At 41.9% G+C, this 20,559-nt stretch overlaps 2 protein-coding genes across 2 annotated transcripts in view; one reads left to right on the forward strand and one right to left on the reverse strand.

The window, feature by feature from the left end:
- Window positions 1-17,052, reverse strand: part of KCTD8 (potassium channel tetramerization domain containing 8) — a 179,156-nt gene extending 162,104 nt beyond the window's left edge. The window contains exon 1 of the mRNA XM_006111922.5: window positions 9,919-17,052. Coding sequence (XP_006111984.2) covers window positions 9,919-10,792 — 874 coding nt within the window. The 5' untranslated portion in view covers window positions 10,793-17,052. The remainder of the gene's footprint in view (window positions 1-9,918) is intronic.
- The window catches only part of GUF1 (GTP binding elongation factor GUF1), a 658,241-nt gene that overhangs the window by 483,736 nt on the left and 153,946 nt on the right, over window positions 1-20,559 (forward strand). The gene's annotated exons all lie outside the window — the stretch shown is intronic.

Here is a 20,559-nt window from a genome sequence, read left to right on the forward strand (position 1 = left end):
AGTATTGCATATTCCTTTTGCTAGTCATTTACATAGGACTGAATTTTACCCATTGTTAAACTCTACTCATGGGAGTAGACTCATTTAGGTTAATGATGATTATATGATGCAAAATCTAAAAACAACAATGATATTTAGTTGATTAAAGATCACAGTTCAAGTACACACGATATGCAAATAACAGTGTTGACTCTTTGCTAGTTACAACACCTGTCTTGACATATGAGTTTCTTTCTATTCATTCAAACCAGCATATTAATTTTAACAAAAAAGCAAGTTACTTTTTCCTCAAAAAGCATATACATTGTGGTACTTTTGGCTCGTTCAAACAAACAGACTGCCTCATAACTTTTCAAAGGTTAAAATGTAAAATACTCTTCCACTGGACATCAGGTTGCCAACTCTCCAGGAACTGGAGTTTCCAGGAATTAAAGCTTAATCTTTAATTAATGATTATTTCATGTGATGAAAGCTCCAGAAATACATCCAGCCAAAATTGGCAACCTTGTTTGGGCCTGGCCCAATTTTCAAAAGAACTTGGTTTTGGAGTGACTTCAGGATTCCTGTTCTTAAATGAAACAGAGGCTGGGATCATTCTGAAAATTAATGTATCAGTCTGTGTATAGGTGTGGCTAGAACATTATCTCATGTACTGACTACAACCATTGTCAACAATTAAACAGGAGGACAGAAAAAAACTTCAATTTGGAAAATGGGGTGGGAGACTAATTGGTAATATTGGTCCAGATCCTGGCCCATGCTATGGCCCCTTTACATAGTTCTGGCGAGGGACTAACATCTTGGGGGACTGCTACAAACTGGAATAGTTTAGCTCACTTCTAAATTGGTTTTGAATGATACAGGGGTGATAGCACTCTTGAGCAGTCCTTGAGATTGGGGGGTGTAAACTATGCACAGAGACATTTTTGTTCTCCTCTCTCCTCACTTTAGAGCTCAGATACAGGGGAAGAGTTAGCCTTTAACTCCTGAAAAGGACCAAAGTTTTACGAATTTCTGGTCTTTTTGCCCAAACAGTGTTATTGTTTCTTCATGATGACCAGTGAGACAGGCTTGACCACAACGCAAAAGAACACTTTTAGCATCTTTGAAAGTGGCTGCATAATCAGTCTGCATGTTTCTCCAACACATTAGTCTTTCCCATTTGGGGACTCATATTTAGCCATGGGATTGAGTCACAAGCAGAGTCAATTTGTATTTGTGGTTTCCCTCTATCAAGATTCAATAGTAAATCTTTGTTTACCTCACAAATTCTCCTCATAACGTGGTACATTTAGCGTTTGCTACACAGACATGACCCAGCAGTAAAATAGTAGCTAACATTAGATACTGTACACTGATAACTAACATATATTGAAAGTTTGTTATAATAACCTATTTTTCTAAAGAACATTTAAAATTATGTTGCTGAATCAACATTGGATGTTGTCACATTTTCAAGAAAAAACTTTTTGTTTATAATAATCTCTCAATTTCTGGGCAGTAGTTTAGTAGAAGTTCACATTTTCAATAAATATATAATATGGTTTGTGTACTCCTCTGTGGAAAAGTAAAAATTTCCCTGTGAGTATCATTATAAATCCTTACAACACACTGACATGATCTGACAACATGAAGCAATTCTACAAGATAAATGATGTTACAAATCCAGCAAGGGCATCTACTCCAAAATTCTAGTATTGTTCCCAGTAGCAGAGCCATCCATAGGCAGTACATTTCTGGAATGTCACCAAAACCAGTGCGCCCATGGCTTCCAGTATCACAGATAACAATGACTTTACATATTGGTCATCTAAAATCTCTCTCAGTCTATAGCATGCAAATAAGAGAAGTTTCCCCAGTCATTTTAGACTCACAACAATTTGTCTCCTCTCCAAACTAAGAGATGATTGTAGCCTATTTTTAAATAGGACTTTATTATGGAAGGTATCAAATCTAGACCTTAACAACATCCTATTCAAATATCAACTCATTGATCTTGCTTGCTTTTATCGAAGTACCTGTACAACAACATTTAAAAGCTTCAGAGGTGTAGCCAAGTTAGTCTGTAATAGGAAAAACTTAAAAAGCAACAAATAGACTAGTAGCACATTAAAGACTAACAAAACATATAGATAGTATCATGATCTTTCGTGGGTGCAACCCACTTCTTCATATGACTGGAGTATTAGAAGTCCAGATCCAAGAATAAATAAGGGAAAGGGGGTTAAAAAGGGGGGGGGGAGAAAAAAGGAGGAGAAAAGAAAAAGAGAGAGAGAGAAAGACAGTTGGGAAAAGGCCAGACCTTGCCTACAGACAACCCCCTAACCTCAAACAAATTCTTTCCAGTAACCAAGCAACACACCTCCATCATAATCATCCAGGAACCCAGTTCTGCAATCAGCTCTGGTGCCAAAACTGCACTAGTGATTTCATCACTGGACCCAACCACATCAGCCACCAAATCGGAGGCTCATTTAACTGCACATCCACTAATGTGATCTAGGCCATCAAATGTCAACAATGCCCCTCTGCCATTTATATTGGCCAAACTGGACAAGCTCTATGGGAAAGAATTAATGGACACAAATCAGCTATCCAAAAAGGCAACAAACACAAACCTGTTGGAGAACACTTTAATCTGCCTGGACACTCATTAATGGGTCTCCAAGTCACCGTATTGCTTCAGGCCAATTCCACAAGCTAAATACACAGGGAAGGATTGGATCTTAACTTCAATCACAAGTTTAATTCTTAGGCAAATGGTATGAACAGGGACATCGCCTGGCTCACACACTATCTTCCACATCCTAATGACTTAACCAACCAACCAACCAACGGAGGTGCTAATTGTTCTTATCAGCCTCTTGAAACTATTTGAACCATCTACTCACTCTCTCTTTTTTCTTTCCCCCTCCTTTTTTCTCTTCTCCCCCTCCCCCTTCCCTTATTTATTCTTGAATCTGGACTTCTAATACTCCAGTCATCTGAAAAAATTAAAAGGTTCAGGGTACAATTTTAATTTCAGCAATGATTTTACACTATTTGCAGGAGAGCTCAGATGATTTTTTTTTAAATAAATGAATCAAACATAAAAAGACTTTAAAAATCATAGTAATATTCTTTATTCTTGCATAGTTTGAAATCAATACAGAAACCATATCTGCCTCTTATTTGACTAACAAGTAAAATATATGTCCCAGAATGATGGATCTGATAAAATAATACTACTGTATTTTGATTTGTTTAAGGTGGCAGAAAAAGACAGAATATTCCTGTTATAGCAATTTATGGATGCACTGTTTATTCATCACTTTGCATTCAGAGATGTATGTTTGGAAAGAATGACAAGAGATATAATATGCATAATTTATTTTTAGACTGAATCCAGGTATGAGCTGTGACTACTGCAAGGCAGGATCTCCAATAATTGCTTTGCATTGGTTTTCTAGAAGTTAAAAGACTGATAAAATTAGCTAAAGTCCTGCATGATTGTTCTACAGAACCAACAAGCCTGGATCCTAACAGGATCAGAAATTTTGAATTGTTTTCAAACTGTATGGCCAGGTTTAGATGCAAGCAAACATCAGTGAGGGAGTTACAGCCACCACTAATTTATTACCTACTAAGATCCCAATCTCCAGTCAGAATCTTACCTTTATACTGTCATACAGAGAAATAATATATTTGGTTTTATTTTTGCAAGCTAATAACTTTCAGGATATAGTATTGCATATTCCATATACAGAGCTAACCCAACCCTTTCTCCAAGCCCAACAGAAGTTCCTCAGTTAGGAGACCCAAAGATGTTCATCTGCATCAGGTGAGTGGGGATGATGAAAGGGGAACTGCACTAGAGGTCTGCAACCTCTGTGGGGTGGAGCTCATGACTGAGTGGCAGCATGAAGGGTTTATCCAAGAAATCTACATCTACATGGATTTATCTGTCTTCTCTCCCAAGAGCCCAGAGAAGTTATTTTAGCCTTTGGATTAGAGAACTCTCCACTGAACAGTTCTGCATTCACTGGGGTTTGAAAAAGGCCTTGGAGATCTCTGTTGACCATGCACCCTGGGGTACTTGTGCTACAAAATGAGCTGTGGATTTAGCACTTTAAGAGAATCTGACACCTCATATAATATTCTATCAACATGCATTCTTCCACTTTTAAAACTTCACTGGTTTTTTCTACTTTTTTTATTACGAAAGCCAAAAGGACTATTTATATATATAAAAAAACCAGTATTTGTTTCCTAAAAGTTCATCTCTTCCTGCTGCTTATTCCCTGCTGATTATAAAGTCATTATCACTTGTTTGTGACAATTTCCACAGCAACCATAGTGATCTCACAGAGGGCTATGACTTCAGGTGGAAAATAAGCAACATAAATCCATGCAAGTGTCACTTTTTACAAATGAAAACAGGGATGCAGAAAGAAGAAAATGTTATATGTGGAACAAGAGGGTCTAATCAGAAAAATATTCAAAGTTTTGCACAAGGCATTACTGGATCTTTCTTATAATAAACATGTCAATGCAGAAAAGACAGCTTCCAGCTGAGCACCATGCTCTCAACACCCATAATTCACACTGAGTAGCAGATGTTAAATGAGAAATCCATTAAGGCCAATTAGATTTTCCAGAAGGTATAGTAATAGTATGTGAAGGCAATCCCCTGTTACACAACAGCACCAAGGGGAAAAAAGGAGTCAAATAGCTCTAAACGTGAAGTCATATTCATTGTCTGAGAAAGTGACCAACCAACAGGAGGGTCTCTGTACTGAGTTGCCTGCAATCATTTCAAGTTAAAAAAAATCCACCCTCTTTTGCCTGCTCTTTCAACATGTATAAAACACTTTTGTGGGATGTGATGGGTTGTCTATGGCCATGCTATACAACACTGAAGGGTTTAAGAAGGTAGCCAGGAAGACAATTAACTTCACAGGCTGCACATGGAGGAGAAGCCAGGGAGCATGGAACTATTTGAAAGCAGGATTAGCTGTGTAAATACAGATGTGGGCTGTATTAAGGCAAGTAGCTGCCAGCAGATGGGGGCTGCGAAGAAAAGCCCGCCCCTTCCTGGCAAGAGAATTAGGTGTGGGAAAAAGGACTGAGGGGAAGAGGGCTAAGATGAGGCTCCCTGGACTTAAACCCAGCACAGAGTGGGCCTAGATTCCCTGTCAGACGCTGAAGGAGCAGGAACATGGGGCAGTGTAAGAGAAGACTGCCTAGGACTTGAGGGCTATGTCTACACTCGCGGCTTCTTGTGGCAGAAATATGCAAATGAGGCTAAGCGTGGAATATCGCCGAGCCTCATTTGCATACCTAATGAGCCACCATTTTTTTTCAGAAGAGGCTCTTGCACAAGAAGGAGCATCTACACTGCCCCTTCTTGCGCAAGAAAAACCCTCTTGCGCAATGTCGTTACACCTATTACTTTTCAGGAAGAATGGCATTGCGCAAGAGGGTTTTTCTTGCACAAGAAGGGGTAGTGTAGATGCTCCTTCTTGCACAAGAGCCTCTTCTGAAAAAAAAATGGTGGCTCATTAGGTATGCAAATGAGGCTCAGCAATATTCCACGCTTAGCATCCTTTGCATATTAATGGTGCAAGAAGCCGTGAGTGTAGACATAGCCTAAGGGTAAAGTGACTTTGTTCTCTCAGAGATAACAAAGGGGGAACATTAAGTGATCCAGCCAGAAGAGAGAACACTGTGGTTTGAGAAGCTGTAGGCCACAGGGAGAGACAAAACAATGGCATTCAAACCATGAAGGGGGCACTGATCTCAAGAGCTAATCCCCAGAGCAACCAGGGTTGGTGCCAGAACAGCAGTAAGTGGTACACCCCAGGAGATGAGACAACAGGAAGTGTAGCACAATTGTGATCATGTACTATGTATAACCAGACAATTAATCCATGCCTTTAGATAATCACTTGTAAGTATATTGCAGAGAAGGAACCATGGAGGCCCCTTTCTCTCTCCCTAACCTAACCCACTGTGTATGCATTGTCATACTTGGTACGCTGTGGTCACCTTGATGTCATCTGGGGCATGGAGGAGATAAGTAACTTCCCAGCATAAAACAGAATTTACCTTTCATGGAGGAACTGTATTCTAAAAATATCGTGGGCAGAGATGCAGTGCACCTCTCCTATGGTTGTATGTGCTTTGCACTGCCAACATGAATTAAAAGGTTGTAACTTATTTTTGATCATTAAACAGCAAAAAGGCTGTGTTTACATTGGCATGATTTTGCACAAAAGCACTTGCTTTTGCGCAAAAACATGCTGCCTGTCTACACTAGTGGGGAGTTCTTGTGCAAGAACACTGATGTTCTAATGTGTGAATCTAACAAAACATGTATGGTATCATGAGCTTTCAGATGAAGAAGTGGGCTTTGCCCATGAAAGCTCATGATACCATCTACATGTTTTGTTAGTCTTTAAAGTGCTACCAGACTATTTGTTGTTTTTTAAGTTTTTTCTGTTACAGACTAACTTGGCTACTCCTCTGAATTATTTTATTGATAATCATGAAGTCCTCTTGTGCCTTGAGGGCACAGCTCCACACTGAGAGTTCTGGGAAAAGCACTCAGTTAGCAGGCCCAACTCCTCCTCATCTTCCAACATCCATGCAGAAGTGTAGTTGTTGTGCCATTTCAAGAGACTCTCCACTCTTTTCTGTGTCCAGCCACATCAGCTAGTGGGTAAGGAGGGAATGAGACCATGGCACTGTAAGCTTCCCTCCCCCTTTGCAGACTCTAGTGCCAACAAATGCATTAGCTCTGAGTAATTTTTTTCATGCAGGGTGAGTAGCACAAAGGCAATGGTGAAAGGGACGGCCATTACCCCATTGCATACTTGTGCTTAAGCCAAACACAAGCTTGCCTTTACATTTCGAAAGCAAGGTAACCAATCAAACCGCTCTGTTTAGCAAAAGGTGTTAATTGTACCATCAATTTGAAATATAATTTCAAAAAATGGTTTTAAAGCAATTTCAGATAGCTCACTATGCCTTTGTCCCTCTGCCAGTTTCTGTGATTTTCACAATACTTTTTTCTTTCCCCTGTTACTGTGTGAAGGACCCACAAAACCACTAGGGAAAACTGTCTAATTATACAGAAAACCATAAAATTACTCTGAACAAAGTGCTGTCAAATACAAACAAAACAAACTGGGGGAAAAGAAGGAAAGCATTTTTCACTACTAATTTCTTTCAGCTGTAAACTGTAGGATCATTACATGTAACTTATCAACAGGTTGATAAAATTTTCAGACAGTAGGATAATTTTTAAGTTGGCAGTATAAATTGTTAAAATGTAATCATGTGTTCTACTTTTTAGAAATCTATAAAATGGAAAAAAATGTAGTAAATTATAATATCAAATTATCCCTCTTATAATTACACTGAAACCAATGGATTTGTACCAGGGATTAATTTGCCCAATGGTTTAAAACAGAGCATAGTTCTTTGAAGTAACATACATGTTCAGCATAACATAATCCAAAATAAAACGTTATAAAAATCACCTAAGAAAGCACTAAAATAATTTGGGAACAATAAATAATTCTGGATTAGACACTTGAGGAACAAATCCAATTCCCACCAGTATCAGAGGTAAACTTCTCTTGCTTTCAATGGGATAAGAGTTTGACCCTAAGGGAACACTTAGTTTCACCTAGGGGCTGATCCTGTAAGCCTGCCATGTATGGGATTCTCATGATGTATATGAGGTTTACAGAATTGAGCCCACAATTGACATCATTCAAAGATAATGTCACATTTTTAACTTAAAATAAAGATTACTTCTTTGTCATGAATATTTTAAGCCTGTAAATGTTTCAGGGAACAAAAACAGATCAAGAAAAATATGGATTAGTATACTTAATAGACCCATAATTTGTCTTTTTCAAATATTGGAATAAAATTGGAATACTTCATTGAACATTAATCTTTTAAAAATTACTATTAAATTAAGGCATATACACAAAATTATGTACTTGGAAAACTACTGAAAAAAGCAACTTTGGGTATTTTCAGCCAAAGTTTGGGTATTTATTTGGTTGATAATCATCTGAAATTTCTTTTATATTTAGGAGAATCTATGCATATCTCCTCCCAACACAAAACACACAGAGAGGGAGGAATTAATCATTAGAGTTTACAAAGACAATGAGAAAAGAGAAATAAAAGCTCTGCAAAAACTGTTTGTCTCCATAGTTTGTCATCAATAGCAGATGGATGGAAATATCACTTTAAAACTCACTGAGAGCTATCTTATTGAAAGCTGACCAGCAGCATGATGGAGCTGGCCATCTACATGACACACTGTAGTATAAATTATTACATTAATTTTCCTTCTGAGTGCAAGCTATTGACATCTATTCTTAACACTGTGCCCAGCTACAATTTTGCACACAAAACAGATTGCTTCATTTAGTCTTACTACAGGAGAAGTTGGGAGTGGTCATCTCTGCCTCCTAGTCTCACAGGCAAATGTTTTAGTAAAACATTCTCCCTCCCTGTGCTCAGAAAGCATGAAAGCACACAGAGCCAGGAGTAGCCAGTCAACGGACCGATTCTCTCTTCCACAGGCTTTAACTCGACCCTCCAACACATTAAAAAGGTTTCAGGCTTCTTTGAAAAAAAAACCCTCTGCCAAATGATTTGTTGTGTTCTATCCAGCTGTGTTTTCATTAGTCCAAATCACTCTCTAGTCATCGTCCTACATAGTGCACTTGATGCGATTTAAAGTGTGCAGTCTGACAGACAACGAACGTCTACATTTCATTTTGCCATTTCCAAAAGACCAGAAATCTGTCAGTATGCCACAGTACAGTATAAAAGAATGATTTAAGGGACTGTGTACATGCCATGGAGGATACCCTTTGGAAAGTTGATTCTCTCATAGTGGTTCAGCTCTATATCCTCCACTGAAACTGCGTCCAGATGGAGTCTGTTTACTTTGCACTTAATGAGAACTGAAGGAAATGTAGCGATGAAATATTAAAACTCTTCCTTGCTCCTAGTACGGCTGGTTTAATCTTTGTAAAGCCCAGCTTGAACAAAAAGGTGAAATCTTTAAGGTCAGACATCACTGCTCTCTCCCGAACACGTCTTTAACCAGAGAAAGGGATATAGGCAAGGCTGGTGGTTGTTACTCTGGACAGCTTTTGACTCGCGATAACTAATTTTTTGCAGATGAGTCAAAAACAACCTGAAATGCTGCGAATCCTAAGGGTTCTATAAAAGTTGAACCCCCCTCCACCTGACAAGCACCCGCCCTGCTATTAGCTAGCGGCTCTGTACTCTACTCTGAATCTTGCTCCCTACAAATTCCACCTTAAGCTCTTTTACATATGGTACAAATGCACAGACGACTGCGCTGAAAAGCTATAAGTTTTCATGAATGACTGAACCGAATGCACTGTGCGAGGAAGCAGCAATCCTCTGGGCATTTTGAAAGGGGATACAGCGTTGGATCTGAACAAATTAGAAGCAGAGGGAACACACGTTATTCTTCTAAAGGCACCTCAGTCAGAATTGCTTTGACTATAGGATATTTCACTTGGGGAGGGGGGCAGTTTCCTTGCTTTGTCTCCACAAAGTGAAAGCAGCGGCAAAAAGTAAGCGGGATTTGATCGGGAGTGGTGAAGGAGATCGGACAGGACAGTTAGTCCTTTTCCTGCATTTCTAGATAGATGCCAGCGTTGGGGGGAGGGACAGTAATGAGTAATTTAAACTCTTATAATGGAGGATTTTGCAATGAGGCATGCACAAGATCTTCCTCAACAGTGGCCCCTGCCCTGGGGCACTGCCATCCTGGATGAGTGTCCTAGTGGAGAAAAACATCAGCCCGACCCCTCTCCTCCCCCATGCCCGTGGCCTGCCTCTCTTGGGACTAGGGCGAGGTGGGCAACTCACTGTAGAAGATGTACTCGGTGTAGCTGCTCCAGATCTTGTCCTCCCTGTACTGGTTGATGAAGGCGGCGGTGCCGGTGGAGTTACAAGCCACCATGTGGAAGCCGGCCTCCGAGAGCCGGTCAAACGCCTGCTCCAGGTAGGTGAACTTGAGGTAGAAGCGGGCGGTGTATTTCTCCGGGGGCCGGTCGGGGTCCCGGCTCTCGTTGAGCGTGTCCCCGAACACCTCCTTGGCCAGCGCGATCCTGCCGCACACCATGATGCGGGCCACCCTGCGGAACTTGGCGTCCGCCTGGCTCTCCCGCACCGTGGTGTACGAGCCCCGGTAGCCCACGGTGAGGAAGCCCGAGCGCTTCTCCAGGCCGGCCCCCGCCGTGCCCCCGGCGGCCGCCCGCAGCAGGAGGTCACCGCTGCCCTGCGAGTTGCTGTCCTCCAGGTCGCTCTGGCAGCCCTCGTCGTTGAGCGAGCCCTGCTTGGTGACCTTGGGCGAGAGCAGCTTGACCAGCTCCCCCAGCTGGAAGTACTCGGCCTCCCGCAGCAGCCGCTCCTTCTCCGGGAAGTGCTCGGGCAGGGCCAGCTGCTTGTCCCGCAGATAATCCAGCACGTACCTGAAGAGGAAGCCGTCGCGGTCGATGAAGAAGCGCGCCCGGCTGTCCCTGGGCAGTTCCCTGGCGGCCGCCTGGCTGCCCCGGCGCGGGGCGAACATGCTGGCCAGGGTGCTGTCCGGCACGCTGAGCAGCGTGGAGTGCTTGGTCACATACACCTGCCCGCCCACGTTCAGCTCCACCACCTCGGGGAAGGGGCAGCAGGACGGCGCGGCGGCGGAGCCCATGTCACTGATGGGCAGGATGCCGCCGCCCGTGTCCTTCAGAGCCATGGCTGCGATGGACGGAGGGAGCGTCTCCAAGCCCCCCTCGCCTGGACCGCGCGCGTCTGCTCGGGCGGACCCGCTGCCCCCTCCCCCCCTTCTCCCCGCGGGCTCCTGGCGACGCCGCGCGGCTGGGAGGGCTCGGCCCACGTGGGCGCCCGGCTCTGGGCCCCAGCTGCAGGGACTTCCCTGGGGAGAGTCCTCTGGCCCTCACTGCCCCATCCGGAGGGCTCTTCCCGGGCGGGGCTCGCCTCAGTGCCCCCAGCGCTGGAAGCGTCGTCCCGGGCGTGGGCCCCGCTCCCTGCCTCCACAGAGAGTACCAGCACCAGCCAGGGGGCTTTCCCGAGGCGCTGGTTCGACCCCCAGCCTGCAGAGTGCGAGGGACGGTGTGTGGGAGTGGGACCAGCTCCTCCGCGGAGTGAGCAGCCCTGCCTCTGTCCGCCGCTGCCTCCCGGTTGTGCCTGAGCAGCAGCAGCAGCTCGGAAAAGCCGCGCTGACGTCAAGCCCCGGCTGCAAGGAGAAGTGGCTGGAACTTTGCGAGCAGCTGTCACTTAAAGGGGCAACCAGAAGGGTTTTACTAGGAGTGGGTACACGCCGGAGCCCGCCAGGTTTTATCCCTAGTCTCCTGTACGCTACCTCCGAAATGACTCTGGTGAGCTAGAAGAAGCTGCACGACTCTTAAATTCAAACGGTAGAGCTGCAGGTATATAACCAAAAAAATTAGCCAGATCCAGCAGGGTACAGGCTGTGTTGGGAGTGGCGCAGATTGGGGGATGGAACTGAAGAATCAATAGATCGTCTCTATTTCTGGATTTGTGGCTAAAATTTGGAAAGATCCTGCAACCAGATCTGAGTTTTTCCTATGCTGTTTCCGTGGGGTGCATCAGGGTCTGGATTTTCAAGAGGAAGTAAGAGCAGCTAAATATATTATTTACTTAGGCAGTGGAACTTGGGTCAGTAGAGCTCCCCAAAAATGGCAGGTTCCATTAAGATCCAGATGGCACATCCCGGTTTGGGTGGCACTGTTGAACCAGGACGCATTGCTATTTGTAATTCTTGTTAGTAGAGAAGCGTCTAAATTTGTTGTTCTGCGTTTAAACTGTGGAATTTGCAAAGTAAGAGTTAAAAACCAGCTGGATGCTGGTTTCCAATCTACATATTTTCAATCGTTCATGAAAAGATGCACGGGGCTAGATTTTTTATATATATAAGATGAGTTTCAGAACTACTTGATACTTATGTTGCCTAAATATATGTTAGAATTAGGGGTTTTGAGGCCTAAAATCAGCTAGACCCTTCAGATTGCAAGTGCCACATCTTACTATTTGCAGCCTATTATGCTCCGATAGATCAGATGTGGGGGAATTTTGTTTAATACAGTAAGAGCTGCTAGACTTGCTCTCTGTTTAGGTAATAGAAATTGGAATTTGAGTCAGCAACCTGCAGGACCTGCCTGCCACATCTAGGTTTTTTGTTCTGCTGTTGTATCATGGCTCAAGATATTTTGGTATAGTAGAAGGAGCTAGACTTGTTCCCCAATGAGGTAATGGAATTGGAGCACAAAACCCAATAGGCAGGTAGATCCCATTTTTCTCCTTTTCTGGCATGTCTCACCCAACCAGTGGGGGGCACTGATCACCAAGTTCCTGCACTGGACATGTCAAAGAGGATCATAAGAAAACTCAATCTTTCATTTCACAGAAGTAAGGAAATGGTGGGAGTCACTGAGTTTAGATTAAACTACAGATATGTTTGATACAGTAAAAATGTTTGATTTAGTATGATCTTGACCACTAACTGTGGGGTTAAAAAACGAAGTGGTCATGAGACTGAATGATCTAGAGCAGTGTTTCTCAACCAGTGGTACTAGTATCCTTAGAGGGTACCCAAGAGACATCTGGGGGGGTATGTCAACACAACTGAAATTTGGAGAGAACTGAATTTCTGTTTTAAGTTTTACAGCACTTTATTATTTTTGTACTTTTTACACCCAGAAATTTCATCTCCCACCCGACTACGATTAAGTTGTTTAAACAAAAGTGTTGAAATGGTAGAAAAAAATTGTGTGTCTGAAAATTGTAGGAACTGGGGGTACTTACAATTTTTTTTGAAAAAGGGTACTCTATAAAAAAAGGTTGAGATACATTGATCTAGAGGAAAGGGTGTTTTACAAAAATTGATTGAATTTCCCTGTCCTTTTCAATGTTCTGGGTTGTTTTGTTTGAAATGCTCACAAAGGACAGAAATTTTGGTGTTCCAATGCCTGGTGCTTGGAAGATACGGTGGTTTGTTCATTGGTCCATTTTAGTGTCCAGTAAAAATAATTTCTTTGTTTTGCTTTAGGATATCCTGACTCCTCTGAATTCAGTGAAAGTTCTGTTATTGATTTCAAAGACTCCCTTTTGCAATTAACAATTGCATCATTTTTATTTATGAGATCCAGGACTGGAACATGAAATAGCTGGGAGGGGACGCTTCAGTGTAGGACTGAAATGTGGTAAGGCTTTTTAGGGAACTAATCTTTCACTCCCTACCTCCTCTTCTTCCCAAAGGTATTGTGCCCATTCCTGCCTGGTGTCATGCCTCCAGTCACCACTAAGGCAGTAATTGATTCCCCCAAACCTCTCAACCTCCTATGATGCTCTGGTTCTAGAAGCATTACATATTTAACAATCTTCAGTGAGGTTTCTAAGGATGTTTAACTTGAATAATGCAAATTAGAACATTCGCCATGTAGGTTTTTCCAAGTTCAGCAGATTTCACTCGATACTTACATAAAAGTTAAACAAAGATGTGTGTAAAATAGATGTTGGGCTATAGGAGAACATTTGTTTTCAGGTTCATTAGGAAGGAGGGAGAATCTTTCCATTTAATGCTCTGCCAGTGTTTCAGTATCTAAATAATCTTTATTCTGAATGCTAGTCACTGCTTTGTTAAAGATCACACTTGCCAGTTATCATCCCATTGGCTCTTTTTATTTAATTAATTAATGTATTTATTTATTGGTGCTCAGGTACTAAAGTCCAATCCTTCTTCCACTGGAGTCAGTGACAAAAGTTCAATGGACTTCAGAGGACCAAGAACTCGTATGAATGGTATGGACACCACATGCCCAGCAGAGGAAGCATCATCATTTTGTTATGTGTTTGTGTAATGCTTAGCACAATGAGATACTGGTCTTTTAACCATATGCCTTGATTAAGTGAGGACCTGTGATGAATGGTTAAACTAAAGAGATTGGAAAATAGAAGTTGTGCCATGACCTACCACCTTTATTTACATGACTATATGTGTGGGTTAAGGTTTTTGTTTCCTGCCCTCAGTTCTTCCAGTTTTCAAATGGAAATAGAATGACTGAAAAGAGTTACTTTTGTCTGGAGATTATTGTTCAACCCAAAAGAGATGGTTGGAAAATTTACACAATTTTTTTTTCAAGTTTCAGTCAGCTCTGCTTTAACTAGTTTTATAATTAAGTAAATACTTAAATAATTAGAAGTATATTCTAAAGAGGAATAACTTTATCACAAAAGAGTAATCCATATTAAGGCAAATGGTTGAAATACAATAATTTTAATACGTATTCACTGTTGTAATCCTAGGTCATTACAGCCTTATGGCATGTGTACATTTATTTGAATGTAAATGGAAAAATGAAGGAGGCACACTTAGCTTGAATCAGTTTCATGTAAAATTTCAAAATATAGCAACAGAAAATAAACATGATGCATTATTCTTTTCGGGCAAAGACCAAAGAGTAATTGAAATTTGGTTCATAGTTCTGGGCAAAAAGGAAGTACAGAAATTCCATAGCCTTCATGGATGCCCTGTTAATAAGATGCCTGTGGTGCTTTGGAAGGGTCTTCCTCAAATTAGTGGAATTGTGCCTGTGTATAGATTTGCAGAGTCAGGCCTGAAGAACACTTTGTCACCTAGTAAAAGTCCTAAGTGATACATGTGCTGCAGAGTTTAGTACTGTAATAAATATAGAAATTATAGGTGATTACTTTGCATTCCAACAAATGACAAAAAAGTTGTAGATTATAGTGCCAGTTTACAAAATTTACTGCCCAATTTATTTATTTCTAGCACAAGTATGTTTAGATCACATTATATTGTAATAAATTGGAGCCCAATTCTGCAAGCACTTACATAAGTAACTTTACTCATAGGATAAGGGACCTACACATACACAGTATTGTAAGTTTACATAACACTATACATTTCAATTAGAATTATACATTAGTTAGTTACACTGTTGGGACTGAAATGAGAATATAATGGCATGCACATTTAATTTTGAGAAAAACATGGAGACTTTCCTTGTAGAGTACATAATTACTGATTGTTCTAAAAGTAACTATGGTTATTCACTTTTATTTTGTTTGGAGTTCCCAAAAGGGTTTCATGTGTTCAGCAATAGATCTGATTTAACTTTAACTAGACAGGCTAATCCAGAAGAGTTTGGGAAGTTTGCTACACAAGTATTGTGGGAGTTTTGGTTTTTAATGGTTTCTGTGTACTCATGTTCCAAAAACATTTACCGAGGTTGCTGTAAAGTAGACTCTGGTATATTGCGACTGCATGAGTTTGCCTGAATTGTTCCTTACTTAAATTAAATCTGCAAAACTTGATGTGTCCTCAGGACCCAAAAGCATTTATAAAAGGTTGCAGCAAAGTCAGCTCTGTTATACTGTGACTGACAGAATTATTCCCTTTATTGCATCACAATGTACCCAAAAACATGTTTTCCAAGTCCATTTAGCATAATTAAAACAATATTTCAATAGAAACAACATTTTTATTAAAGCAGATGTGTATGGACGGTAACAGATTGTCATTATGTTTGTCACAAGAAAAATGGCCCATAAAAGCTCCTTTTTCCCTCTTTAACCCTAGTGTAGTAAAACTAAATATGACAGAAAAAGTGCCGATCTCAAAAAGCCACATTCCCATAAGTACTCAGCCAGATTATTGGTTTGTTTCTAGGGCAGTGGACAATTTTGATGAGAATTTGCACTGAACTTCTATCTGACTATTTTAATGGCATTTGGCATTTGAATATTACACATCTTCAGTTCAGGGAACCAAATCACCCTGTGGCTCTCACTAAGATGACTCTCTAATATCCATGAACAGTTCAAGTCCAGAAGCACCAGGTTCTGACTGTATGGGTACGTCTAGACTACAGGCTTTTGTCGACAGAAGTTTTGTCGACAGATACTGTCGACAAAGCTTCTGTCGATAAAGAGCGTCTAGGCTACAGCCAGTTCTGTCGACAAAGCAAGCTGCTTTGTCGACATGGCAGTGTAGACGCAAAGGACAGTTTAGATGCAATAATGCCTTCTGTTGATAAAACTCTGTCGACAAAAGGCGTTATTCCTCGTAAAATAAGGTTTACCAGCGTCGACAAAACTGCTGAGTTCTGTCGACGTTATGTCGACAGAACTCAGCGGTAGTGTAGACACAGGTTTAGTTTTGTCGACAAAAGTCTACTTTTGTCGACAAAACCCTGTAGTCTAGACACACCCTATATGTAAAGACATGCAAAGCAGAGCAGAGTCTCTCAAGCCAGGAGCAGACAGAATTCTGAGCTTATGTGTGCTGAGCCTAGAGGTCTGCTGGACAAGATTGAGAGCTTCCCAAAGAGGTCTAGCCTGCCATCCTTTTGTCCCTAATCACTTAACAATAGGGTTAGACTACAGAACATAGTTTTTAAAAGTCAGCTCCTAAGCACAGGGCTGGATTAGGGGGGAGGGAGCTAGCCGGGCAGCTGCTCGGGGCACCAACCAATGGGGGGGAACCTGATTAAAGTGGTAAGGGGTGCCGCGCACCCGGGGCCAGGCTGCACATACACCGCACGCCCACTGCCCAGGGCACAACTATGGCTCGGTCCGGCACTGCCTAAGAAACCAGAGAAGCTAGCAAACAGGAACAGCAAAGGGAGTTTAGAGAGGGAGCTTGAAAGTCAGATTCACCTAACATAAAACACAGCTCTTATTTTGAAATAAATTTACTAGCGTCCACACAGCCAAACCGCTATTTCGAAAGTAAATTGAAATAGCAGAGCGCTTATTTCGAATTTGATGAACCTCATTCCATGAGGAATAATGCCAAATTCGAAATAGCTATTTCAAAATAAGTGCTGTGTGCACACATATTGAAATAGTGGGCCTCCAGCCTTCCCAGGGTGCCCTGGTGGCCACTCCAGCCTCAACCAAGAACACTCCTCTGCCTCCCCTCTACCCGGAGCCCTTAAAGGGGTTGACACAGGCTATGTGCCAGCTCCAATCCTGCCAGCCCAGAGCCAGCAGTCACTGCCCCGACCCAGTGGCCCCAAAACATGAGCCAACAAGCCACTGGCAGCTAGCCCTCCACTGCCACCCAGAAGCAGTCTGCCAGCTCCAGGAGCCTGCCAGGGCCTGGAGAAGGCAGGTGCCTTCCTGGTACAGAGTGGAGATCATGGACCTAATTCAGGTTTGGAGGGGATACCCCCAGCATCCATGATCTCCGCACTAGATGGAGGAACGTGGCTGTTTACGGCAGGATAGCTGCCAGCCTGGCCACCAAAGGCCACATGCGAACTCAGGATCAGGTTTGCATGAAAATCAAGTTGGTCCAGCGAGACCCCCCAACCCTGAGCCCTGAGATTTCCCTCCCCCTTCTTCCCGTTGTTTCCCCACTCCAGCTCCCTCCTCCCAGGTTTTCCCCTCCCCTCTCCCACCCTTTCTCTCCCCTCTCCTGCCTCCTTTCCCCAGTCTCACCAGAGTTTCATTCCCCGTGCCCCAGTTTTGTTAAATAAAGAGAGTTTGTGTTCATGAAAATATGTATATTTTATTTGACATCAGGAAGGGGGGTTAGGGAAGAGTAAGTGGAAGGACGTGAGGGAGGAATCAGGTACAAACCCCGACTGGGGCAGACCAGGGAGGCTTTTAGTGCTCTGCAGACCGGGGAGGCTTTTAGTGCTCCTCAGGGTGGAAGCTCTCCTGTAGGGCCTCCTGGATACTGACAGCCCCCCAATGGACCTCCTGGATGGCAGCCTGCAGAAAGTGCAGCCAGGCTCGCAGCAACATGTCCAAGAGAAGCACCAGAGTGCCCAGGGGCAGCTCTGGCTCCATGTTGCAGAGTGCGGTAGTGTCCCGAGTGAGGGCAACCAGAGTATGCAGAGACAAAATGCTTTGCTGTCCCGCATTGAGGTAGGCAAGCAAGCAGGGAAACCTGAGAACCAGCTATCTGGTGTGGAGGGGTCCCTTTAAGCACAGGCCTCAGATAGCCTCAGGCAGCAGCCCCACACAGTAAGTCCTGACCTGGTGCCCTGCCAGACCTGGTTCCAGACAGCCTTAAATGAGATTCAGCATCTACTCAGTGTGGATGCACTATTTCAAAATAGCAAAATGCTATTTCAAAATGCATTTTTTGTGTAGATGCATTATTTCGAAATAACTTATTTTGAATTAACTATTTCGAAATAAGATATTTTGAAACAACGCTGTAGTGTAGACATACCCTTATAAACATTTCGGTTACTAGGTACATTTACTGCCATTAAATATGACAGCTCCTGCCATTTCCTTCATTTTAGTGCCAAACTTGAAAAAGGGTTTCAAAGATCCTTTGCAAAAGATCAAAGGAGATGGCAATCACATTCAAAATGGCAACTATAGACTTTTAACCTTTTCCCTTCCAACACTGGCTATTTCCAGCTAAGGGGAATGCTATAGAAAACATCACTCCTAGGATAAGTCTCATACAAGTACGAGTTTGGCAAGAAAGCTTCATGACACTAATATCTCTGACCTCACATTTTTCCAGATTTTATCGGCAGGGGAATTATTTATTTAAATACATTATGAAGGCATAGACACAATTTTACCAGCAGCAGCTGGCCAGCAAAATCCAGTGTTAGGAGACTGATAGCAGACTTACTCATAGAAACACTAATTTTACAAGTGTAATTATAATTTTTTTCTCAGCCTTTGCTTCCTACTTGTCAATAATGAACAATTAGTGAAGAGTAAGGCTATTTGTGTAGCCAGATGTGTATATTTTTGTTATAGTTGAATGAAAATATCTCTATGCAGAGAAAATCTTTTCCCGTATCTCCTTTATTTATCAACTGATTTTGATGAAATTTGAAATTATCAGAGTTTTCCTTTTTTTCATTTTTAGAGGTGCCTCATATTATGAGGCCCTAAATTATAGCTTAGTTAGCTCATTCCTTAAACCAGCACGGAGGGCTAAGGGAAGACTACAGGTGCATAGGAGCACATGGCTCAGACAGCAACATCCCTTAGCAGAGGATCTATAAAGAGGACAGAATAGAAGTTTATGGAATGCAGACAGCGAACTTAAGAGAAATAGTCAAATGAAAAAGTCCCATTCAGTAACCTCATATATAGGCAGAAAAACTAAATATTGACACATTTTGTAAGTATTTATATAAAAATGCTTAGACTAAATGCTAAGCATAGCCACATCTAGGGCACCTCTATATTTATGGGAAGATAGATGCTCCAGTTGATCTTCTAGCATCTAATTTAGCAGGTCTAGTCTAGACCTGTAAATTGAATGCTGAGGGGAGCCCTCACTGACATTCGGAACTCTTGCTTTTGCAAGGAGTAAGGGAAGCCAATGGGAGCATTTACTTCTGTTGGCTTCCTACTGTATAGACACCCCCAAGTCTTGGCTTACGGTCAGCCAACTGCAGCTACGCATTTTGCATAAGTGGAGTTGCATTCCTTAAGTAGACCTTCCTGGTCTAGTATAGACCAGACCTTAGAGGCAGGTGACTCAGGCAATGTGTGAATAGCTCTGAGGATTATGCTCATACTGCTGGTCACAGTTATCAGTGGTGAGTGCAGTTTTGGAGGCTCAAGCTCATTAAAACATATCTTTGATTGATGATGGCTGATAAGTGGCTGGCATCACTTGCTGTTTTATCACCTGAAAAAGCCATTGGCCAGTCTTTGAATTTCTCTGATGCTGTACTTCAGTTTGCAAGGGCAAAGGCAATAAAGGACTAGGTTTAACACCATAAGGACGTCACTTGCCATAACACTATTTAATACTGGTCCTCCCAGTGTTGTTACATGCTTCAGTTTCTTGATATCAGTACAGTTTGTTATTCTTAAAATTAAAAAGCTTCTATAAACTTATAGGAAATTATTTTTTCTATTTGTTTATATATGCATGGATAAATCCAGATTTACAGATATTAGCCTGCAATTTTTTCATATAAATTAGATAACAGGAATAAATCTTGCATGCAAATTGTACTTCAAAGTTGTAAAATTGACTACAAATGCAATTTAAAAAATTAGGTACTCAAAATTTTAATAAATTGGGGGAGCAGGAGGAGGAAGTATGCTGGAGATGATCCCTGCCTGGAATGCCATTTGGTCCACGGTCAGCCCTGATACTAAAATGGAGGAACTGGAGTGCCTGGTATTAAATGGAGATACTGATATAATAAGCATCACAGAAACTTGGTGGAACAATGATAATCAATGAGACCCAGTAATAGCAGGATTCCAAATATATATAATAATAGAGTTGGTTGTGTGGATAAGAGCGTAGCACTGAATGTGAAAGAAAGCACAGAGTCAAATATAGTAAAAATCTTAAATGAACCAAAACAGTACCATAAAATCTCTATGGATAAAAATACCATGCTTAAATAGTTAATAGGAATATTTACTGACTACTTGACCAGGATAGTGATAGTGACCGTGAAATGCTCAGGGAGATTAGAGAGGCTACAAAAATAGAAAACTCAATAA

This window comes from Pelodiscus sinensis, chromosome 4 (assembly GCF_052426305.1).
Source record: "Pelodiscus sinensis isolate ZL-2025 chromosome 4, ASM5242630v1, whole genome shotgun sequence".
Classification (NCBI taxonomy): domain Eukaryota; kingdom Metazoa; phylum Chordata; order Testudines; family Trionychidae; genus Pelodiscus; species Pelodiscus sinensis.